A 22,528-nucleotide genomic window follows, 5' to 3' on the forward strand; every position below is an offset into this window, starting at 1 on the left:
GAAGTATAAAGAAATGGTAAACAAATTTTATTTGAGAAGCATGGAGTAATGGAAGGAGAAGCAGATTTGGGTTCAGAGGACCTGGGTTTGAATGCTGACTAGATCACTTATTAACCTAGGACAAGTATCTCAACTCTTTTAGGTCTCTGTTTCTTTCTCTATAAAAAGGATGAAGTTAGGTACAAGTTCTATATCTGTAATATTAAATAACTAAATCTCAGAAGTCTAGGTCGAAAAGGGACCTCTAAATTTTCACAAGTCTGTGCCCCTGTTTCAAAGGCTATACTCAAACTATCTCAGTGAGAAGGAGTTCAAGAAATGTAGACCAGAGAAGATGGAATTAGAAGGTTAATAATGCCTTATGTGTCAGTGGTATATTTATTTCAAAATTTTAAGGATATAAAGTCTCACTAGTGATACCATACTTTCTACCAGTAAAGATTCTATCCCTTCTGTTTCTTAATTAAATGGTCTACATGACCATATGACTGAAACCTTCTTGCACTATCATCACTGTGGAGAGGAGTCTCTTCCAATTTCCCTGGTCTGGTCTTTGGATGAAAGACCCTCAATAGGCCCATAGTGGGCCTTTCCAATCCAATAGCCTCCTATCAATGCATGTACCACTGGAAAAGACTTCTAGAACCTAGGTTCACCACCACCCCATGATGACTCATGCTTGGAAGAGTTTCACATACATCCTTATCCAATTTCCCACAGTATATTTTTCAGGCCCTCTCTCTAAGGTATTTATCAGTTACTCTTTAGTATTATAATTATTTATGTTAGTCTTTTCCCCTTGTTAAACTCTAAGCTTCAGTAGAGCAGAAACTGAGTCTCACCTAAGTATTATAACTCTCCCACAGCTCACTACCATGATCTGCATACTGTAGATATTTAATAAGTGTTTGTGATGAAATAAATGAATAAATTTGATCCTTATAACATCTCCATGAGTTATACAGACAGGTCCCATTGGATATATTTGAAAACGGAGATCCAAAGGATGATTGGTTCCATCTTCATTCTGTAGCTAGAGAAGGGACTAGAAACTGGGTATCTTGTCTCCTCATCCACCTCTCTTTACACTAATTAAAAGATGTAAATGGATAATTAAGGCAAAGAGAAGGTTGCCATTTACAACTTGAACTGGAATTCCTTGTTTAGTCACCACAATCCAGGTATAAGAATGAGGCATCAGGCTATAGCTGTACCCTCTGCAACTCTAAGATCTAGACAACTGACTACTAGGCTTGGAGTCAAGAGATCTTTGTTCAAATCCTCCCTCTCACACTTACTAACTATATGACACTGAGAAAGTCATGCATAGGATCATAGTTAGAGCTCGAATGGAGTTCAGAAATCATTTGGTCAATCACTTTTTATTTTACAGATGAGAAAATGGAGGCCCAGAGTGTAAGTTAATTGCCCAAGGTCACACAGGTAGCAGGTATCAGAGCTGAGATTTGAACTGAGGTCTTCTGATCCCCTTAACCTCTTGCAACCTCTGTTTCTTCTTCTGTAAAATGGGGATAACAATATCTGTAGCTCTTACTTCCCGGAGTTATTGTGAGGAACAAACAAGATAATGTATTCAAAGCACTTTATAGATCTCAAACTATTGTACAAACTTTAGTTATTCTTATAAATATTTCATTTAATGCCAACATAAGCATATGGCTCTACTTCTCATTGTCTGAGTGACCTTGGCCAACTCATGAAATGACCAAATCCTTTCATCTCCCTGAGTCTCAAGTTTTTTTTTTTTTTTAATCTGTAAAATGAATGGGGTAGATTAGAGGGTCTCTGAGAGGTCCTCCCAGCTCTAACTCGATGATCCTTAGATAAACATTCTCAATTTTCCCATAAGAGTGAAGGTACTTTTCTCTCTTCTCTCTCTCCCCAACTCATCCTGGGTGAGTTAACCTGTTGGATTTTGGGGATCTATTCTAATGGACCTACAGTCCTGTGGAGGAATCTTCCAACTAGCAATTATCTACGACTCACATCATGAGACTGACAGAGATAGAGAAAGAATCAGAAACAGACTGACCTGAGCAGCATGCAGCTAACCCATAACCCAACCGAAATTTGAACCAAAAAAGGTTGACAGAAGAGCATAAGTCACATCATGACAAAGTTAAAAAAGAATGAATGATCTAACTGGCTACCAAACCAGGACAGAGATAATTCCTTGTGCTAAAAGTGCTGGTTAAAAAGGTTGGGGAATATTAGGTGGCTAAGTGGAAGAAGCCAAATGACCAGGGAATCAAAAAGTAACTCCAAATCAGATCGCCTCTAAAGTTAAGTATGCTCTGGGCTGATGGAAATAAGTTCACAGAGGCTACAATAATAAAGGTGGCTTAAAGAGAAAGACACAGGGATCTATCATTACCAGTCAGCAAATACACAGGCAGGAGAGTTGGCAAGGTTAGAATCAGAGGAGGGATGTGATATTTTTCATCAGAGGAAACCAAGTGAGTCAACCTGGAAGATGAAGACATAAAAGCCTGGGAAAAGCAAAGGCAGTTTTTAAAGAAAGGTGCTGGTTAGCAATGGGCATAGCAGGTGCTGAAACTTCTGAAGGAGAGAACCACCAGGTGGGCTACTTTGGAGAAGTCGAATATTTTGATTTATTAACTCACTGTGCCACCTCCGAGCCCCAGACACACACGCACACGCACACACACATGCACACACACACACACGCGCGTGCATGCACACACACACCGATGTTGTCTCTTCTGCTGTCACTCCCAGACATGCCACTTTGAGGACAGGCATCCCTGAATAAGGCTTCAGAAAAGAGGAATGTGTTCATTCAAACACAGCCTATGAAAGGGTTAAGCCTAGTGAGGGTGGGCTCTTTAGTGTTTGGGTACGTTGCTATACGTGTATGTGTGTGTGTGGAAGAAGGAGTACAGGTAACCTGGTGAGTGGAGTGTCCCATATTCACCCATGTCTAATGATGATTATTATGCACAAACAGCTGTCTCGAGTTCAATGACTGAGGATCTAATTGATCTCATTATCCTCCCCCCAGCCCCCCCTTTAAGGTGAAGCACTGCTCTGGCTCTGTAGGACTGTGGATGGAGGCTGATGAGGGGAAGGCCCAAGGAAGGCAGGCTCAGGCCCAGCCTCAGCTGGAGTCTGTTGGAAACATTTCCCCGGCCCCAACCTATGGAAAGAAATGTCTGCCCCCTCGCCTGTGTCACAGGGCTGCATTTTGGGTTTTGTTATGCTGGCTGCAAGCTGAATGACTGGGATATCATTTATGAATATTAATTTTGCAATAAAAAAACAAGACATCGGTGTATTCGTTATGCATTCCTTTGTTACTCTTACCGTCTTTGGTAATTATTATTAATGCTATTATGTCCAGTTTCTCCTCACCTTCCTCACTCTGACAGTCACCACTGCAGGGCCCTATCTCAGACAGTTGGTTCCTTCTGGAGCCAACAACAATGCCACTCAATTAACCCTCTGGCAGGGGAGGCTACAGTATATGAATGGGGTAGCTCCTTCATCTAGAAGCCCGAACCTGTCCTCCTCCCAAAGAGCCCAGGCCCCCAGCCTCCGCTTGCTCCCTCCCAGCTGCTTCTCTCTCCCCTCTGTTCTGGCTGCTGCCTCCACTCTCTCCACATGGCTGGCGCCTGCTAAATTATTGGGGGGGGGGGGGGGTGTCTTCCTGTGTGTCTTATTGTTGTTATGGGATCCCCCCCTCACTTTTTGGTTACGTCTCCCCCCCCAAAAAAGAAAATTTCCTTTCCACCAACCCCAGGCAAGGGCTCCCTTATATTATAGGAAGAGAAAAAGAAAGGCAGCTTTTCTTTTACATGACACTCAGTTTGTTGTGTTTTCCTTGGGTTTGTTTTCTCGCCAAAAAAATTACCCCCTTTGTCTTTCTGCAAAAGATGCAACGCAAACACCTATGGCTAGGCAGCGAGGCTGACGCCAAAAGCTCTTCTTTCTAAAGAATACTTCTGTTTGCTTCCTAGCCTACAACAGATATATTTTTAACATAAAAACACTATATTTAATTGGTTATGGATCTCTGTTCTTTTAGCACTACTGGATATCACACGAAAACACATTAGTACACAGCAATTAGTGCAGTGGCAGTAAACAACTAAGGCACTATTAAGCTGTGGGTGATTAAATAGTATTACTTTTTTATTTTTTATGATGGTAGACTCCAAGATGGAGGAGATTTTAAATATACACCCCCATTAATATTAATACGTAATATAAATAACAGGTGTCTTCAACTTCTTAAGGTACGATTTATACCCTGCACTTCAATCTATAGAGAGCCACTCTTTGTATGGAAAATGGGCTTCTTGATGCACTCCACCGTAATATTTCTTATCTTGCTACACCCGGATATTTAAACAGTAATATTATTTAATTGGAGTTATGGAGTTGGACGAAATAATGCCCAGACCTATATCACCATTAAAAAAAGAGAGAGAGAGAGGCAACGTTTCCATCCTCTTGAAGAATATACCCGTCATTTATATCTGCTCCAAGAGCAAATCAAGGCTTATTTGACAAATTTACTCCAACGAGGTCTAACAAACATTCTGATAAGTTAGCTGGTGTGACAGTAACCTTCAGGCAGTCTGAAAGGGCTGCCTGTGACCCAAGGACAGCCCGCTGATGGTACACCTTTCTAATCTGCCTGGCCCTCACAATCTCTCTGGACTCTCTCCTTGTTTATGGATCATCCTCATGGTCTGGCACATCTTTTCCTCGGCATCTGATTAAGTTAACAATGTGCTGCTATTTGCATGCAGATTTGCTGGGGCTTTTCTCTACAGCTGCTCCCAAAGACTTGGTCTTTCTCTGTAATGTGATAGCGCAGCAGTCAGTAAATGCAATCTTTGTCAAACCCAGGTGTGCTCTTCATTTGGTTTTCATTCGTTCCAAGTAATTTTTCTTTCTGTAGCATTTATAAGGCTCTATTATAGTATAGCCACATCTGGAGCTAAAATTCTTCTATTAATTATATACTTTTACCACTATGAAGACAAATTCTGAGAGATACTAACATTTTTTTTTTGTTCTTATCTCTTTATTTGACAGGATGCCTCTTATCTTATTTTCTTTTTTGGAAATTTCAATATTTAAAGAGCCATTAACTATTTGGGGAGGATTTCTGGAAGCAGGGAAGGCTAGGGGAAGGGCACTCCCACAGATCTGCCTGTGCATGCTATTTAAAGGGAAACACGAGGGACTGAGGGGTTTCACATTCTTGGGGCTCCCAGAAGAGTCCACCTTGTGAGTGCGTGCTCTGAAGGCAAGTATGAAAGTTGGGAAATCGGGCATGTGTCTTTCAAAAGAATATATTCTGCTGGAGTAAAAATCAAAATCAAACAAACAGAAAACATCCCCAAAAGCAGCAGATAAAACAGCTAGGGCTTTTAACCTTTAACCTAGTCTGTTCCCCAGTGACCACTGGCTCACATCCTCAAATCGCCAAACAATTTGATTCTTCCACAGTCAAAAAGCAGAACCAAATTTGATCAGTGCAGTGACTTAGATGCTGTATTTTCTTTGTGCGGCGGGGGTAATTTTTCAATATCAAGTTTGAAGTAGATTAGAGGAGAAATCTGAGCTCTGTGTTCATTCTCATCTTCCGGAGATGGACAAAGAGGAGCTTTGCCCAAACCTTCTGAAAGTTACTTTGGAGCCAATTTTTTTTTTTTAATCTCTTTTGGAACAGTCAGATCTGCCCCCAAAAGATTACAAAAAAAAAAAAATTCTGAAGCTCGGGGAAAAGTTTTAACAACCAGATATCCTCCATCTGAACTGAAAACTAAAAGTTGGGGAACATGAATTTTTTTCATTGAGAAATCTAGCTTTTTACAAATATGTTTTGAGGGTACATATACATATCTGCATATGTGGGGGGGCATGAGGGAGAGAGAGGAAGAGAGGGAGAGAAGGAGGGAGGAGAGAGAGAGAGAGAGAGAGAGAGAGAGAGAGAGAGAGAGAGAGAGAGAGAGAGAACAGAACTAAAAAAAAAAACCCACACTGAGAGGGCAGAGAAATTCTCAGTAAAATCATTTTCATCATATAACTCAATGTCAATCAAGCAAAATCTCAACTAGGTCTTGGATAGTCAGCCTGACTCTTATAACAATGCTGTATTTTTTCAAGATTAGTGACTTTTCCAGAGCGGTCTCCCTCTTTCCTCCTAAGCTGGGGAAGGAAGAGAGGAAGAGAGGAAGGGAGGAAGGGAGGAAGGGAAGGAGGAAGGAAGGAAGGAAGGAAGGAAGGAAGGAAGGAAGGAAGGAAGGAAGGAAGGAAGGAAGGAAGGAAGGAAGGAAGGAAGGAAGGAAGGAAGGAAGGAAGGAAGGAAAATTAGGGGCCAAATTCCTGAAGATGGTAACTAGAAACCAAGTCATCTGATTAAGCCTCAGGCAAGACCGTAGGGATGGAAAGATAAGGTATTTAGAAGTTCTTTTCCCAGATACAGAAGTTAGTACTGCCAGCAAAAATTTGTTTATATTTATCAGAAATCAACTGACAAGCCTTTATTAAGTGCCTATTATGTTCCAGGTACCGGGATAGGCACTAGGGATAGAAATACCAGGTGTCCCAAAAGTCTTCATGCCATTTTAAGCTACCAAGTAGCTTACCCTGTACAAAGAATGAAACAACCCTTTATGTTCTAGCGTGGGAGGCAGTGTTCTAATGGGGGACATCCTGCCCTTCCAAAAGGCCTCTTTAAAACTTTGCTTTTGTCTACCAGTGTTTCCCTTTAGCCTTTTTCAGGGATATGCCTATGAGGTCTATTTAGTTTCCTATCTAGGTGGTAAATGGGGTCCAAGAATTAGAAAGGAAACAGAAATCCACAGCCTGAGGTCTGTTAAGAACATCTGCCCTGACAACACCTCCCCTGCCTCAGTACCCTCATCAACAAAATGGGAAGAATATGGTCTTCTTCCCACAGTTATTATGAAGAAAAATTACTACAAAGAATTTGCAAAGCCTGTTGCCAGATATAAAATGTTCTATAAAGGCATACTAATAGTGTTTCCCCCAGGGTCCTATTTTCTCCAAGTCTTGATTTTATGAATTAGTTTTCTTCAGGAAAACAAGAATCGAATTTTGATGCCATGTCATTCAAGGAAGAATCTATACTTTTAGAAAGGGGGGTGGGAGTGGGATGGGGTGGGGAGGGGGGTGAGCATTTGGACAAATAATGCAAAAGGGAAAAATTGATTTCTGTAAATTGACTCTTTAGAGGAGTCCTCCCTCTTAAAGCATTCTTGTTTCTGACATCCCTGCCCCCTCCAAATACCCTCCTGCAAAAAATTAAAATTAAAAATAAAAGTGAAATGAGGCCGATGCTGGGATCCTAGATTACATCACTGGTTAGCATGTGGCATGGGGGTGGGGGGGTTGAGGGGGAGGGGGGGATCGAAAAAAAGACAAAGTACATTTTGCTCCTATAGCATGCTATTTTAGTGGTGATGGTTTGACTTTTGGCCCAAACGCATATGCCAATGGCAAGGCTAACTCTAGGGAGTAACAAAAAAGAATGTGTGTTCACAGCTGTACAGTACACCAATACAGATTACATGTTTTCAGTGTTGCGGCCACAACAGAATGCTAATTAACATACTGGAGTGATGAGAACGGCTGTAAGGGCCTTATTGTTCCATTATTCCATGAAGCCCAGCTGCCTTTGTTTATGTCACTTATCCTCTCGTGCCACAGGTTTTTCCTCCAAAAATACTATCCCAATACAACGTTAATATTTAAAAAACAAAGAGGTGGCAGATTGTCACTTTTGTGTCAGTCTCAAACTGCAGGACTGTTATACTGTTTCTGGTTCGGTATTTAGAAATAATTTAACAGCCATATTCAGACACTGCCTGCATTCTAACATAATGGCTGAATTCTTGAACCAAGCAAATGCATAACTATCCTGACATCACTTATGAGATTTAGATTGGTCAGTTAATGGAAGTCTTTACCAGAATCAATACCATAACAGCTTCTTGAAATGAACGTGATTTTTTTACCCAGAGTGCTGCAAACAATAAGTACAGAAATGCACTACCTTTGTACCCAGCACAAAGAAACTGAGATTCAAAATTAAGAAGCAATTACATTTTTGCAAACTAATATTACAGTTTATTATTAAAAATAAACACATACAAAAAATAAGTACTTGCTATTAAATAATTGGAGAACATTAATACCCCTCCCAATCCTATTAATCATTTTTTTACACTTTTTAATAGCTGTTTCACCTACTGGCTACATTATCATGTTCCTGTTAAGTATTGATACTGATGATTGATGCAATAATGATTAAATAACAAACCACATTCAGAGCTTTTTTGAAAAGGGAAAAAAAAAAAGCTGCATATTCCTCCTCCAAGAGAATAGTGTCTGGTGCCTAAATTATTTTTTTCTGTCTGGATTATGCACTGAAGTGACATTCTATAAAATACAGGTTTCCTCAAATAGTGTTCCACCAGCAATCTATCCATACATACTACAGTAATTTGCAATCACTATCAGCCAAAGCTCTTGGCTCAAACCCAAAATGTTTATGGTGCATTCCTTCCCCAAAGAACAAAAACACCCTGGAGTTTTATTTCAGATTTTTCTAAATGTGCCTTTATTGACACCAGGTACAATAGTTACAGAAATACGTAATGCCCCAGCATTAGGTCCGTTCTGCGAAAGTCGTAAATTAAGTTAGAGAAGGTTCCCCCTAAAAAAGTTGATCGTTTCCGTAATCAAAGCCACGCTGTTGTGAATGCTGAAGTACGCTCAAATCTTCCCAACATCCAATTGAGGGAACAAGCCATAGCTGCTTTTTAACGAGTTTAACTGGTAATCTCAGATAAATGTGAAACAGCTTCAAGTGTCTGTCTTATGTAAGGCAGTAATGAGAGGATTTAGTGCGCCCTACATCCCAAACTGCTTATAACCGAGAGCATGCCACAGGTGTGTTACAATCTAATATATAGTACTTTCTCAGCTATGACCATTCCCCTACTGTGGACACAACATAGATTTTTTTAATTGGATCCAGGAGCTAGCTAAATTACCCAGCTGCTCTGTGTTTAAGCCCCCAGCTAGCTTATATACCAATAATAATAAACTTTCTATAATAGCAACTCAGCCTATTACTGGTTGTTGTGGGCTTTTTTTTTTTCTTAAACTAAAAGTGGCCCACTTTATTCTGATCGCATCCACTGAAGAAACTCCTGAATTGGTTTCCTCCTAAAAATTGCTCAAGAACTACAGAAGAGATACAGGTAAATAATATTCTATTATGGGCACACATATTGTCAGGGAGGACCTGCTTATCTTAGGGTACAGAGAGAAAATAATATCGTAACTCATCCCATGTAATTTACTGGAGTCCTCCCTCCACCTCTGCCCTTCTCCATCCTTATTTTCCAGGTCAAAGCAACGGTTACTCACAGGCACATACTAGGACAGTGATAGCAGCCTCCTGATATCAGCGTCTCGTCTCCGAGTGCCACAACTGCACATACCAAGCAGATGGGATGGACTAAATTTGATAGTTTTTGGTCGATTCCTAACATTTAATGCCACCATTTTATTAGTTTGCAAAAATAAAATAAAATGTAATTCCTTTGCTGCCATTTTGAAAATAAGAGAAGCCTTACAATTCTAAATAATAGGTCCAAACCCTACAGAAGACAAGGAAGAAAGGTTTCCCCACTAACTACAGCGTTCCATTATTTGAACACATTTTTTAACAATCTTTATCTCACTTAAACTTTACGAAAACTCTATTGAAAATTTAACCTTGTGCTCTTGAAGCTAAAACTGATAAAACTTAATAGCAACAAGGCAGTGAGACGCTAATAAACTCATTATAGATCATATAAATGGGATGTCTTCGTAGCTGCCAGACATAATGCATAAGCAGCAAGCCAGGCAAGGTAGCGTACATGTGTGCATGGACAGTTGGAGTGAGAGGATTTGGTAACACTTCACAATAAGTTTTCTAAATTTACTTGATTAGGCAGTTCATTTAGAAATTTCAGATGCTAATTATAGGTGGAATGCAGACAAGCTGGCTTCTAAGAATGTATCTTCCTGAGGCCTGATGACTGTGGTGTGATGTATTTCCTTACATAGTGGCTTCAGAGTCCTCAGAGACCTCCATATTTGGTTCCCCTTCCCAAATCACAACATGGGGATGTATTGAGAAAAAAAATCATGACGACCACAACTTACCTTCCCTCCAAACTGGGTAACCTGTGACTCTTCCTGGATACATTAAAGTGTTGTCTGCCTCATTCTGATGACTGTTGCCTAGGGGAGTATGAAAGATATACGCAAGCCTGAGTCCATGAGACAAGAGGGGGCCCTGAATGGTCACAGGTTCAGGCTTCACCACCCCAATCCATAGACCCCAGACTTTGCATGCAAAAAAGTGAGGAAGTCACTAGATCAAGTAGATAAAGAAGAGTTTGCATTGAATAAGAGAGTTTATTCCTACCAAAAGTAGGGGAAAAACAGCATCAAAGGGTGGCCAACAGTAAAGCATTTTAGAGATTATCTAATTTTGATTTTTTGAATTTTGAATTTTGATGAGAAAATTGAAGATCCATGACAAGAAGTGACCCAGACCAGGCACACAATCTTATAAGTGGTAGAGCCATGGGTCTTGGGGACTTGAGTCCTCTGACTGGAAGGCTAATGTTTTAATTTTTTTTTCTATTACCCCATTAAATTGGAAGTTCCCTGAGGGGACTGTAGTTTGCCTCTTTTTGTATCCCCAGGGATTAGCACAGTGTCTGACACATAGTAAGTGCTTAATAAGAATTGATTGATCATTGATTGATTATCAAGCCAGATGGAAAGAGCACCACTACAGTAAAGAGTGTCATCTATTAGAATTTGTCCCAATGAGGAAAGAAGCAACATGGCATCGTAAAAGAGAATGGCCCTCAGAGCCAGGAAAACTTGGATTGAAGTCCTGCTTCTGATATACTGGCAGTATAACTTTAGGCAAGTCACATAACCTTCCAATGACCCAAACAACTCTCTAAGCCTATATTTTGCAGAGAAAGGGCTAGTTTCCATTGATAGTGGGAGTTTTCTAGTCCAGGAACTCCCTACACCAATGAAATCAGAGGTTTAGCACCTCTCCAAATAATGGGAAACCTATGCTTATCCTTAGGACACAGAAACTTAAATTGCATAAGGAGATACTAAAGTCGAAGTATCTTATTTTAGTGGAGGGTTCATTTAAGATCCATTCAGCTAAATGGTATTCCTTTTGAAGATAAATGAATATATTTGTAAAATCACACTGATGTATTGTTGGTGGAGCTGTTAACCAGTATATACATTCTGGAAAACAATTTGGAATTATGCACATCAAATGATTAAAATGCTAATACTCTGAAAGAGATTCCACTGCTTAGCATATAACTCATGGAGACCATGGACAAAAATAAAGTTTCCGAGTACACCAAAATACCCATAACTGCACTTTTCGTGGTAGCAAAGAACTAGAGACAAAGTAGATGCCCAATCAATTGAGCATTGCCTAAACAAATTGTGGTACATGAATAGTACTGTGCTCTAAGAATTGATGGACACAATGAATAAAGAGAATCAAGGAAACAATGAAAGGAGCTGAAGTAAAGTGAAATAAGAATAGTCAAGAAAACAAAAAGTACAATGACTATAATGACATAAGTGGAGAAAACAACAAGCTAAAAAATAAGCAAAACTAAAGGTTGCAGAATTATAAGGAGCAAGCTTGATCCCCAAAAAGAGATCAATCAATTAATGATTTTATTTTATTTTCTTCCTCTTAAAAAAAAAATAACCTTTGTTATAAAGGATTATTCTCCTGCAAAGGAAAAGATAAGGGTACAGGGGGAAAGTGTAGGAAATATGAAAACAAAAGATATCAATTAACTCTCTTTTAAAAATAAAAGATAATCAAACAATTTGAGAGGCAACATGGTATAATGGCTAGTTAGCCTTGGAACAAAGAAGATATAGGTTTGAGTTCCACCTCTGACATGTTCAGTGAAACCCTGAGAAAATCACTTAACCTCTCAGTGCTTTGTGTAAATTACTAAAACTAGATGTTGCAGAGACATACCAACTTGCATAGGTAGAAGTTCCCTCATCCAGAGGCTTCCCTAGATCAGAAATCTCAGGCACAGCCCCTGCCCCTATTCAAGTGATATTTAATTAGCACTAAATTACTTAATTCAGTGTTAAGAGAGAGATCTGTCCCAAATACCTAGAAGAGTAATCAAATATTTCCATTCAATTCAATCAGTATTTATTAATGCCTACCCAGATCCAGGTATTATACTGAGTGCTAGAGATACAAAGACAAAAACACCAATATAGTCTCTGCCTTTGTGGAGCTCATACTATACTGGTCAATAACAGCATGTACACAGATGAGTAAATGCATAAAAAATGAATAAAACTTAATCTCAGGTGGCACTGGCATCTGAGGGGAGCAGAAAATGCTTCATGTAGGAGGTAGTGCTGGAGCTGATTATTGAAGGAAGCTAACAATTCTTAGAAGTGGCCTGAGGAAGGATGGCAAATGAAATATTAGTATTTGAACAGAGATGATCTTTGTCTATAGCTCCTAAAAGGCAAGATGAAGTCCATCTCTCTAGATCTGTTGGCTGTTCTCTAAAAAGTTGGACTAACAGTCATCTAAGCTCTCCTCTAGCTCTAAATTCCACTTAAATTTTATGTTTACATAGCAAAACACACATATACATGTGTGTATATATACATGCATATAAATATGTGTGCATATTCTTCATAAAATCCTACTCTGATACCTAATCATGGTGTGAAGATGACCATGGATTTTCAAAGACTATGGCAGGAGATCACAAACTCTTGGGATGTTTTACAACATTGGAAAGACTTTAATTAAGATTCCAACAATAGAGTATGTCTTGCCCAACCCCCACAAAAAGACCATTCTTGCTAATTATGGAAAGCCATCACTTTTAGGTTGCATTTTGGTAATCAATTCTTTGGCCCCCAAAAAATTCAAAATGGCCCATGGTCTTATGCAGAATGTCCCTCTATTTCTGCAGTCATGGTCATAGAGTGGTAGAACGGTAGGCTGAGGCTTTTAAGAGGTAAGAAGTTTTATTTTGTTTGGTTTAGTTTTTAATTGTCTACTAATATTAATTTAACTGTTATTATTCTAAATGTAATATTCTTCTTGAACAGTGACTGAATAGACATGCCACTGCTGGAAATTAATCATATCAATAATTTTGACTATAAATGAAACCAGAAAACCAAAAGGAAGTTACAGTTAAGTCGAAGGATGGCTTACAGGTTCTCATTGGAGAGGCAAATAAAGGAGTTGGCAGAATTGGTTTTATCATGTATCCAAAGACAACAAGAAACATTTCGTGGTCATCTCATATTGCAGTATTCATGATAATTATTTGCAAAAAGACCACCGTGAAGATAATTGCAGCCTATGCTCCAACATCTGTTGTAGAAAAGAAGTAGAGAAACTCTACAAACAATTTGAAATCAAAATGATATATTCCTTAATATTCAATAATATCCATAGAAAGGTGAGTATTAGGAGGAGGAGAATGGAAAAAGTGTTAAAAAATATAATTCAGGAGCAATAAATGAAAATGGCCAAAGACATACAGTATGCAGAAGCTTCAGCCCTATCTAGCACAAATATTTCAAGAACATTGTCAAGAAGCCCCGAAAATGACAAACTCCAAATTTGCCCAAAAAAAAGAGAAGGAGAAGAAGAAGAAGAAGAAGAAGAAGAAGAAGAAGAAGAAGAAGAAGAAGAAGAAGAAGAAGAGGAGGAGGAGGAGGAGGAGGAGGAGGAGGAGCAGGAGGAGCAGGAGGAGCAGGAGGAGGAAGAGGAAGAAGAAGAGAAAGAGAGGAAGGAAGAAAATTGATTATATTCAAAAATACAGGAAATGAATGGTTACTGATGTAGAAGTTATTTTCAAGTGAACTATCTGTGTAAAATTGTACCATCAACTCTTTAGAGCAAAGGTCAAAATCGATACCAAATGAGAAAAAAATTAGAAGGAGTGGTATGCTAATAAGGCAACAATAACTTGCTCCATTTAGTTGTTGATGTCCCAAAATGAAAAATCAGTTTCTTAAAAAGAGCAGAGATCAGCATTAGCTACAGTCATTTTCCTGAGAGTATTTGATACAAATCAGTCACCACAACAAGGAAACCAGAAACATAGGAACCATCTCAACCAGCAAATACTTCATGTTCTTGACAAGCAGAGAAATATGGCAACCAGGAGCAACACAACTTTAGAATATAGACTTGATTCTAAAATCTTATGGAGGAACGTGGGAAAAGATTATGAAGAGTGACACTGAATAATACAGTGAGAAGCAATGGAGGGGAAAAAAGTTCACAGAAAACTTGTTGAGAGACCTATTTAAGCCAGATCATCTCTAAAGCTATTAAGGATGAAATTGGGAGATGGACGACAAATAGATCTAAAAGAGAAAAGCTTCATCAAGAATTTTATAACAAACTCTTTCCTTTATCAGTGACAGTGGAGGCATTCTAAATTCACAATCCTTGGTATGCTAAATGAGGAAATGTGTTTGTCCTTCATTTCTGAAGAAGACTATGCCATCAGAGAAATAATGACATGACTTGCACTTGACTTTTGTTTTGAGTGAGGGAGGGCTGTGCAGGTCATTAGCCTCACTTCTCCTCCTGAACCATCTGAATCCAATAACCAGATATTCATTACAATGACTGGAGATGACCCGGGATGAGGCAATTGAGGTTAAGTGACTTGCCCAAGGTCACACAGCTACTGAGTGGCAAGTGTCTGAGGTGAGATTTAAACTCAGGTCCTCCTGACACCTGCACTGGTGCTCTATCCACTGCACCAGCTAACTGCCCAAATGAGGAAGTAGAAATGGCACTAAAGAAAATGGAGATGAGGAAATAGTTGGTCTAGAACAAGTATTATATAGGAGGCAATGTTTTATGATGGCAACACAATTGTTAGGCTATCAAGGGCTAGATTCTTTAGATATTTGGAAAAGGGAGAAGATGCTTAGAAAACTCTATGGACCTTCTCATGACTGAAGAAAGACAAGGAAGAACATATTCCTATCTACTGACATGTCTCCTTTCCCACATCTACAGAATCTTTGTGAGAATAATCTACGTACATATGGAAGGCATCCTTGATAGAAGTTCAAGGAGGAAGCAGGTAGGCTTGTAGAAATGATAATCTCCAAAAGATCAGTTTAGAAGAATCAACCAAAAGCAGTAGAAAATACAAGATCCCATTGTGTTCATTGTTTTCTGACTATACAAAAGTATTTGGTTTGGGAGCTCTAAATGCTCGCTTAAAGACTCCAAAAAGGTATGTCTTGTGAAACTATGAAATTATAAAAGTCTCTGACAGATGCAGCACAGAAGCAATTTGGTTTGATGACCCTCTGATTGTAAATATCAAATGAGACATACAGTAGGGAGACTTAAGCTTGACAAAGATATTTGCTAATGTCTTGGAGGGTGTCCAGTGAAAAGTCCAAATTAAAGAGGTAGTCCTTAAAATTGGTGAGACTCCCCAGATACTTTTATTTGCGGATGACATTGTATTGATTGAATTAAGCACAAAATAGTGCATAGACTACTAAAGGAAATACATAAGTGCTCAAAAGAATTTCATGGCTGTGAGAAAGCCTATTGAACAACAAGGTACAATTACATAGATTAGTCATTGGTATATCTCTCAACAAATAGACAGTGAACTGAACCCAAAACTGCCTACGAGGAGAACAATGGCGAGGGTTACATTTGAAAAGTTGTAATATGTTTTTAGTGACCCTGAGATTCTCTCTGAATTTTTTTAAGAGCCCATCTTTTTAACATTAAGATTTTTTTAGACTGTGAATCATGGAATACCATAGTTTCCAAAGCTAAATTAAAGTCACAGTTCATACAAAAGGCAACAGAAAGGGATGGCTTAGGCTCAGTGAATGCCCTGAAGCAAATTACTAATGAAGAAACGTGCAGAAATGACCTAAAAGATATCATTCAAAAGATGTATACCTGAAAACAGAGTACTGATCGTATAGGACAATTGAGGAATAAGCAATATACAGCCTCTGTGCTTCACTGTCATCCATGCCATGTCAAGAGGAATAAAGGAATGCCTTCCACATGGGGGGACGGATCCCCACTGTAGAACTTACAGAGGGGTGCAGAAAAGAATCACACAGGGTGAGAAGTCATCCATAGGTTGTGATCTGCATCACTGAAGGTAGTAGCCACGGTGACAACATCATAGATAATCAAAGTTGCATATGTATAGTAGAGTCAGTGTGAGATATAGAGATACAGATATAGAGAAACAGAGAGAAATATATACATATATGCTATTTAGAAAATATACACAATATATGTTATTAAGACTATACATGTACATATATGTAGAGAGAAGAAGAAAAAGAAATCGATTTTTGAGAATTATAAAGTATTTTTATTACCCCATGAGGAAGGTATCACAATTATTATTCACTTCCATTGTATATATGAGGACACTGAGACTGTGGATAGAGCAGTGGATGAATAGAGGGCTGAATCCAATCCATCCTTAGATATTTCTCAATTGTGTTACCCTGACTAAGTCACTTAACCTTTTCCTCAGCTGTAAAATGAGGATAATAATAGAACTTCCCCCCGTAGGGTTGTTGTGAAGATCAAGGGAGACAGCATATGTAAAGTCCTTAACACAGAGCCTGGTGCATTGCAGGAACTTAATAAATGCTTGTCTAAGGTCACACAGCTAGTAAATATCAGAGCCAGTATTTGAAAACAGATGTAGTGATTCGAAGGCTAGTATTCGTTCCAGTATACCATATGTCACAGCTGAAGATCAAACAAAGTCTTCATGCTGTTCCTCACATGTTATATACCATTTCCTGTCTCCATGCCTTTGCATAGGCTGTTCCCCATACTGGAAAACATTTCTTCTTCATTTGTGCCTCTTGGAATCCTTTTATTGTTGTTGAGTTGTTTCAGTCATGTCCAATTTTTTGTGGCTCCATTTGGGGTTTTCCTGGCAGAGACACTGGAGGGGTTCACCACTTCCTTCTCCAGCCCTGTTTTACAGATGAGGAAACTAAGGCAACAGGGTTAAGTGACTTGCCCAGGGTCACACAGCTAGTGTCTGAGGCCAAATTTGAACTTGGGTCTTCCTACCTTCAGGTCCAGCTCTCTATCCACTGAGCCACCTAGCTACCTCAATGGAATTGGAATGGAGTGGAACTGGAATTCTTAGCTTCCTTCAGAACTCAGCTCAAGTGTCATCTCCTACATGATGCCTTTCCATTTCCTACATGATACCTTTCCTAATTATCCCCCCAGTAGTACCTACTACCCCTGACCTTGTATTCCTTTTGTATATATTTTATATATACAAAATATATATTACACACACATACACACACACACACACACACACATACACACACATGCAAGGACTGTTTCTCCTGATGGATGTAGCCCATTGAGGGTAGAATATCTCATCTTTGTCTTTGTGTCCTCAGAGGGTAAGACTATGCCTGGTGCAGAATAAGAACAGAACAGATGTTTGCTGATTGATTGGTTAGTTGGTTGGTTGGTTGGTTGGCATCCATGACAAGGAAAAGTAATACCTTTTCACCTAGCAGGTTGTGACTTGATTTCAGACCTTGAGCATTGTTTAACTAATGAAACTATATTTGAATTCCATAAAATTAAATTTCATTGTCTTGTCCTTCATACCAGGTACCTGAGTTTACTCAGCACTTTCATATGAAAATATGTGTATGAGACATAAAGTCAGAATCAGAAAAAAGCAGACAACTCGAATTTGGCCTGTGGACTTCAAGTATAAACAGAAGAACAGGTGAATCTGCTAATCATTCATGCCTGCTGTGAACTACAGCATGCATTCCAATTGTGAGCCTAACATATAGATATAGACCAATGGTTGCTCGGTCATTTCCAATACTTTGTGATCTCATTTGGGGTTTTCTTGGCAAAGATACTGGAGCAGTTTGCCATGTCCTTCTCCAGATCAATTTACAGATGAGGAACTGAGGCAAACAGGGCTAAGTCATTTTTCCCAGAGTCACAAAGCCAGTGAGCATCTGAGGTCTGACTTGAATTCAGGTCTTCCTAACTCCAGGCCTGGCACTCTGTCCACTGAGCTACTTCGTTGTCATGTATGTGTATGTGTTTTATATGTATTGTATATGTACATGCATATGTATGTATGCATCTGTATAGGCATATGCGTGTATACACATACATGGGATACTTTATGTATACCTATACAATACCATATATGTATATGTATATATCAAATATAGGTATGAATGTGATCCTGCTACCCAAAAACCTTGTCCTCAGTTTTTGAAGAAGCCAAAATCCATAAAAGCCTATTTAATTAGGAAAGGTATCCACATGTTTTGCATGACTGCACTTGTAAATCTATATTAAATTGCTTGCCATCTTAGGGAAGGGGAGGGGATTGGAGGTAAGGAAGAATTTATAACTTAAAAATTTAAAAAACAAATGTTAAAACTACTTTTATATATAATAAAAAATTAAATATGACTAAGAAAGATGTCCACCTACACCTTTACAGTATGGAATCCACCAAATGGCAATATCTCCTGTGTAAGTAGGCACAGAGATAAAAGCCTGTTGGCCTGTTGAGCTAATTCCCATACCAGATCTATCAATAGCTCTATTATTATCCCTCCTTCCCTTCTTGGTGTCAAATCAAGAATCCTTCTAATGGTTCTACGACCTAGGAGCCATATTCATTTGATTCCATTCAATAAGAATCTATAAAATGTCTACTGTGTGCAGCATGTAAGAAGCAGCTTGACCTGGTAGCTAGTAGCCTCAGATAGGACTAGTTTCAGAATCAGGAGCATCTGGGTCTAGGTCCAGCCTTTGATACATCCTGGTCAAATCATTTCACCTCCCAATTCTCCAAGCAATTGTCTAAGATTTGAAGTTGAAGAGCTGTTGCCTGTCTGCATCAGAAAGAGAATTCACTCACCAGAAGTTCCCTGTGCTGAAGAAATCACAAGTCTGTTTTTTTGTTTTGCTTTGTTTTTTCAATGTTCAAAGTACCATACTAAGCACTGGAAATGCAAAGATGAAAAATAACAATCAATCCCTATCCTTATGATCTAATAGGATAAAATATATACAGAGAAGGAAATAAGATTTGAAAAAACCTTACTTCTCCATAGGTAGATTTCTTTTAGGTTAATTCTAACTTCTTAGATTCAGGAATGGGTCTTGAAATATATCACTTGGCCATCCCTGTTCTATCCCGACTTCTTGGGAGGAGTAGGAAATCAGTCAAGTTCCTACAGGGATACACCACCCTAAAACCCGATTTAGTGCAAATTCCAACCACAATTACCCCATTGACAAGGCTGAATGATTGATACAACTTTGCTAGAATGACAGTTGTTATTCAGTGACACAAGTGTTAGCCCTCATTTTTCCAAGGTAGGGAGGATAAGAATAACCGATCACATTTATATAGCATTTAAGGTATATAAAGTACTTTCCTCACAATACCTTGGAGATAGGAAATGAAGGTATGATTATTATGTCCAATTTTCAGTTGAGGAAAGTAGGTCTTAAAATAACTTAGAAATTTGTTTAAGGACACATAGCTAGCAAGTGGGCAAGTTAGGACTTTAAAGTGCAAATCTAGTTCACTTTCCATTATACCACAATGCCTCTCATGACTCAGAGATGATACATTGACTAAAATGTCTTGACCCTCAAATTCTGCCCACACAAGGACTACCTAATGTTCTGGCTTTGTGGGATATTTCTGAAAGTTACCAGGTAAAGTGCAGCATTGTGATCTTGCTCCAACACCCAATCAAAGCTTTTCACTAATTCTTTCTCCCAAAGGAGCCTAGAGCTGGAAAAGACCCTCAAGGCCAGCTAATTCAACTGGCTCATTTTACAGATAACAAAACTGAGGCCCAGGAAGACTGTCAGTAGGCATTTATTAAGTGAATACCATGTCCCAGGCACTATGCTAAATGCTGGGAATAGGAATGCAAACAAAGAAAAACAGCTCATGCTCTCATGGAACTTATATTTTAATGAGAGAATATAACACCTAAAAGGAAGGGGGAAAGGGAAAGCCATAGGTGGGGTGGGGAGAAATGACAGAGAAAGTCTGCAAAGTTAGGAATGGAGACCGGGAAGGAATGAAGACATGGCAGGCCAGGGCATTTACCTGAAAATGGAGGTTCTGGGAAATATCAACCCATCAGAGGAAGAGGAGACAAGGGCAGAATTTTTTTCTTCCTTGTTGGAAGGTCAAGGACAAGAATGAATTTCTAGAGTGAGAAGGCCACTATGACATGTTAGAGAAAGTGTGAAGAGTCAGGAGGAGAGCCCAAATGCTAAGCAACTTGTTCAAGGTCATGAAGGCAGTAAAGTGTCAGCTGTAAGATATGAACCCAGATCTTCTTATACTACAGCTAATGTTCTTTCAGCTAGACCATACTGTTTCCTAACTCCTTTGAGCTATTAAAGGAAAAATCCTTCATAGTTTAAAAAAAAAGACAATCTAGAAAATTTGAAAGGTTTGACCTAATTAAAGGAAGAAAGTTATAAAAATGGAACTCTTGAAACCTATTCTGTACTTTACAGGCATGAGGAGAATGTAGATCTCGACTTCTCTATATATGTAACCCTAATGGCAAGTAATTCCTTTTCACTAAATCCATGCATCATGGGAGAGTGGAAAGAATGTCAGCCTTGGAGGGAGAAGGCCAGAATCTGAGTCTTGACTTGGACAATCATTAGTTGTAGGATAATGGGCTAACTGCTTCCATTCTCTGAGTCTCAGTTCCTTCTTCTGTAAATTGAGGGTGATAGTAATACTTGTATGACTTACTTTGCAGAGATGTGGGGCAAATATTATTAGTAGCACTTACTCCCCCAGACTTATCAAGTTGGTTCCATGTCTAAAGATCATGCAATTAAGCCAGCATTGTGGTTGCTATCATTCAGCTATTGGCACTTATTTTTATTTAAGTGAAATGGGGGAGGGGGGTATCTCCAAATTAAAGTAGGGAATTCTTTGTTTTAGCCCTAAATTTTTAGTTCATTATCTTTTGAATAAAAACCATCTGAGATAGTCAAGTGGGTAAACACTTTTTTTGTCCTAATGTGACATATAACAAACTCCAAATGTATACACAGATCCTTATTTCTTAAGTAAATTTAAAAGAAAAATGTTTCTCAACTACCATGCATTTTGTATATAATCTATTTTTTTTAATTAACATGCCACAAAGCAACGGTGGAACAATTTTAAAATTTACTGGCAGCCCGCAAAACCAGCACTACCACAGATATATAACAAAAAGAAAAATTCCATGAAAATAGAAAATGTGTTTGGGCTTTGGAGGAGGAAGGAGGAATGAGGAATGGAGGCTTAGAACAAAAGGTACAAATCTACCTTCTTCCTCAGTGTTTTATGGTACCCAAGAAAAAGGATGGTATCCAATAAAATAGCATGGTCCCCATCAAGGTTCTTTAAGGAGCCCTAACTAACCCATAACCTCCATGAGGTCCCTACAGGGTGAGTTTTATCTTACCCGTGTATCTCTACCAGTCTTGGACTCTCCCCACAATAAGGACTCAATAAGTATTTATTAAATTGAAATTAATTGAACCATAAGCTGAATAATGGATGGGTCTCTTCCATGCAGAATTTTAGGAACATAAATATAACTTAATCTCTTCCTGAGATGGTTATAAATAAATGCAACAAAAAACCAATCTCCATGCCCACCCCCGCCCCAATTCCATTGCCTCCATACTATGTGCACCTCAAAGCAAGGATCCTTTCTTCAGCGAAATATTCAAATGATAATAGCTCATTCCCAAAATTTGCCTTTATAAATATTATCTCATTTGATCCTCACAATAATGCTGGAAGGAAGAACCTATCATCACCCCCCCCCCCTTCTTTTAAGATGAGGAAACAAAGGCAGACAGAGGTTAAGTGACTTGCCTAGGGTCACATAGCTAGGAAGGGTCTAAAGCTGGATCAAATAAACTATTAAGTCAACATTTTTTTTTCACTTCTCTTTTGGAATTAGTTTTCAATCTGATGAATGAGAAAATGTAAGCAGCAGTGAAATGACTTGTGTGATCGAGAGCACATAACTCTGAAATACCAACACGGAGGTTTGGGGCATGGGGAAAAGAGCTAGAAAACCTCATTTGGAAATCATGGAAGCTCTGCAGTGCCCTCAGAGGTCATCGGGTCCAACCAGCACCTGAAGGAAGTCCATAGGATTCAGTGTTAGAAGAGACCTTAGGGACCCTCTTGTCCACACTCCTTTGTTTTACCAACAAAGAAACTGAGGCACTGGGAAATTAAATGTAGGTAAAAAGCATGAAGACCAGGTTTCCAAGCCATTTTCTCTG

At 38.9% G+C, this 22,528-nt stretch overlaps 1 protein-coding gene across 9 annotated transcripts in view; it reads right to left on the reverse strand.

The window, feature by feature from the left end:
* ZNF536 (zinc finger protein 536) overlaps positions 1-22,528 on the reverse strand; it is a 597,265-nt gene that overhangs the window by 401,894 nt on the left and 172,843 nt on the right. For 8 of the 9 annotated variants that reach the window (XM_072632093.1, XM_072632095.1, XM_072632091.1 and 5 more), the window contains one exon: positions 10,243-10,320. The exons of the other annotated variant lie outside the window; for it this stretch is intronic. In XM_072632093.1, coding sequence (XP_072488194.1) covers positions 10,243-10,285 — 43 coding nt within the window. In that variant the 5' untranslated portion in view covers positions 10,286-10,320. The remainder of the gene's footprint in view (positions 1-10,242; positions 10,321-22,528) is intronic. 9 annotated transcript variants of the gene reach the window in all.

The sequence above is a fragment of the Notamacropus eugenii genome, chromosome 1 (genome assembly GCF_028372415.1).
Source record: "Notamacropus eugenii isolate mMacEug1 chromosome 1, mMacEug1.pri_v2, whole genome shotgun sequence".
NCBI classification, from domain to species: domain Eukaryota; kingdom Metazoa; phylum Chordata; class Mammalia; order Diprotodontia; family Macropodidae; genus Notamacropus; species Notamacropus eugenii.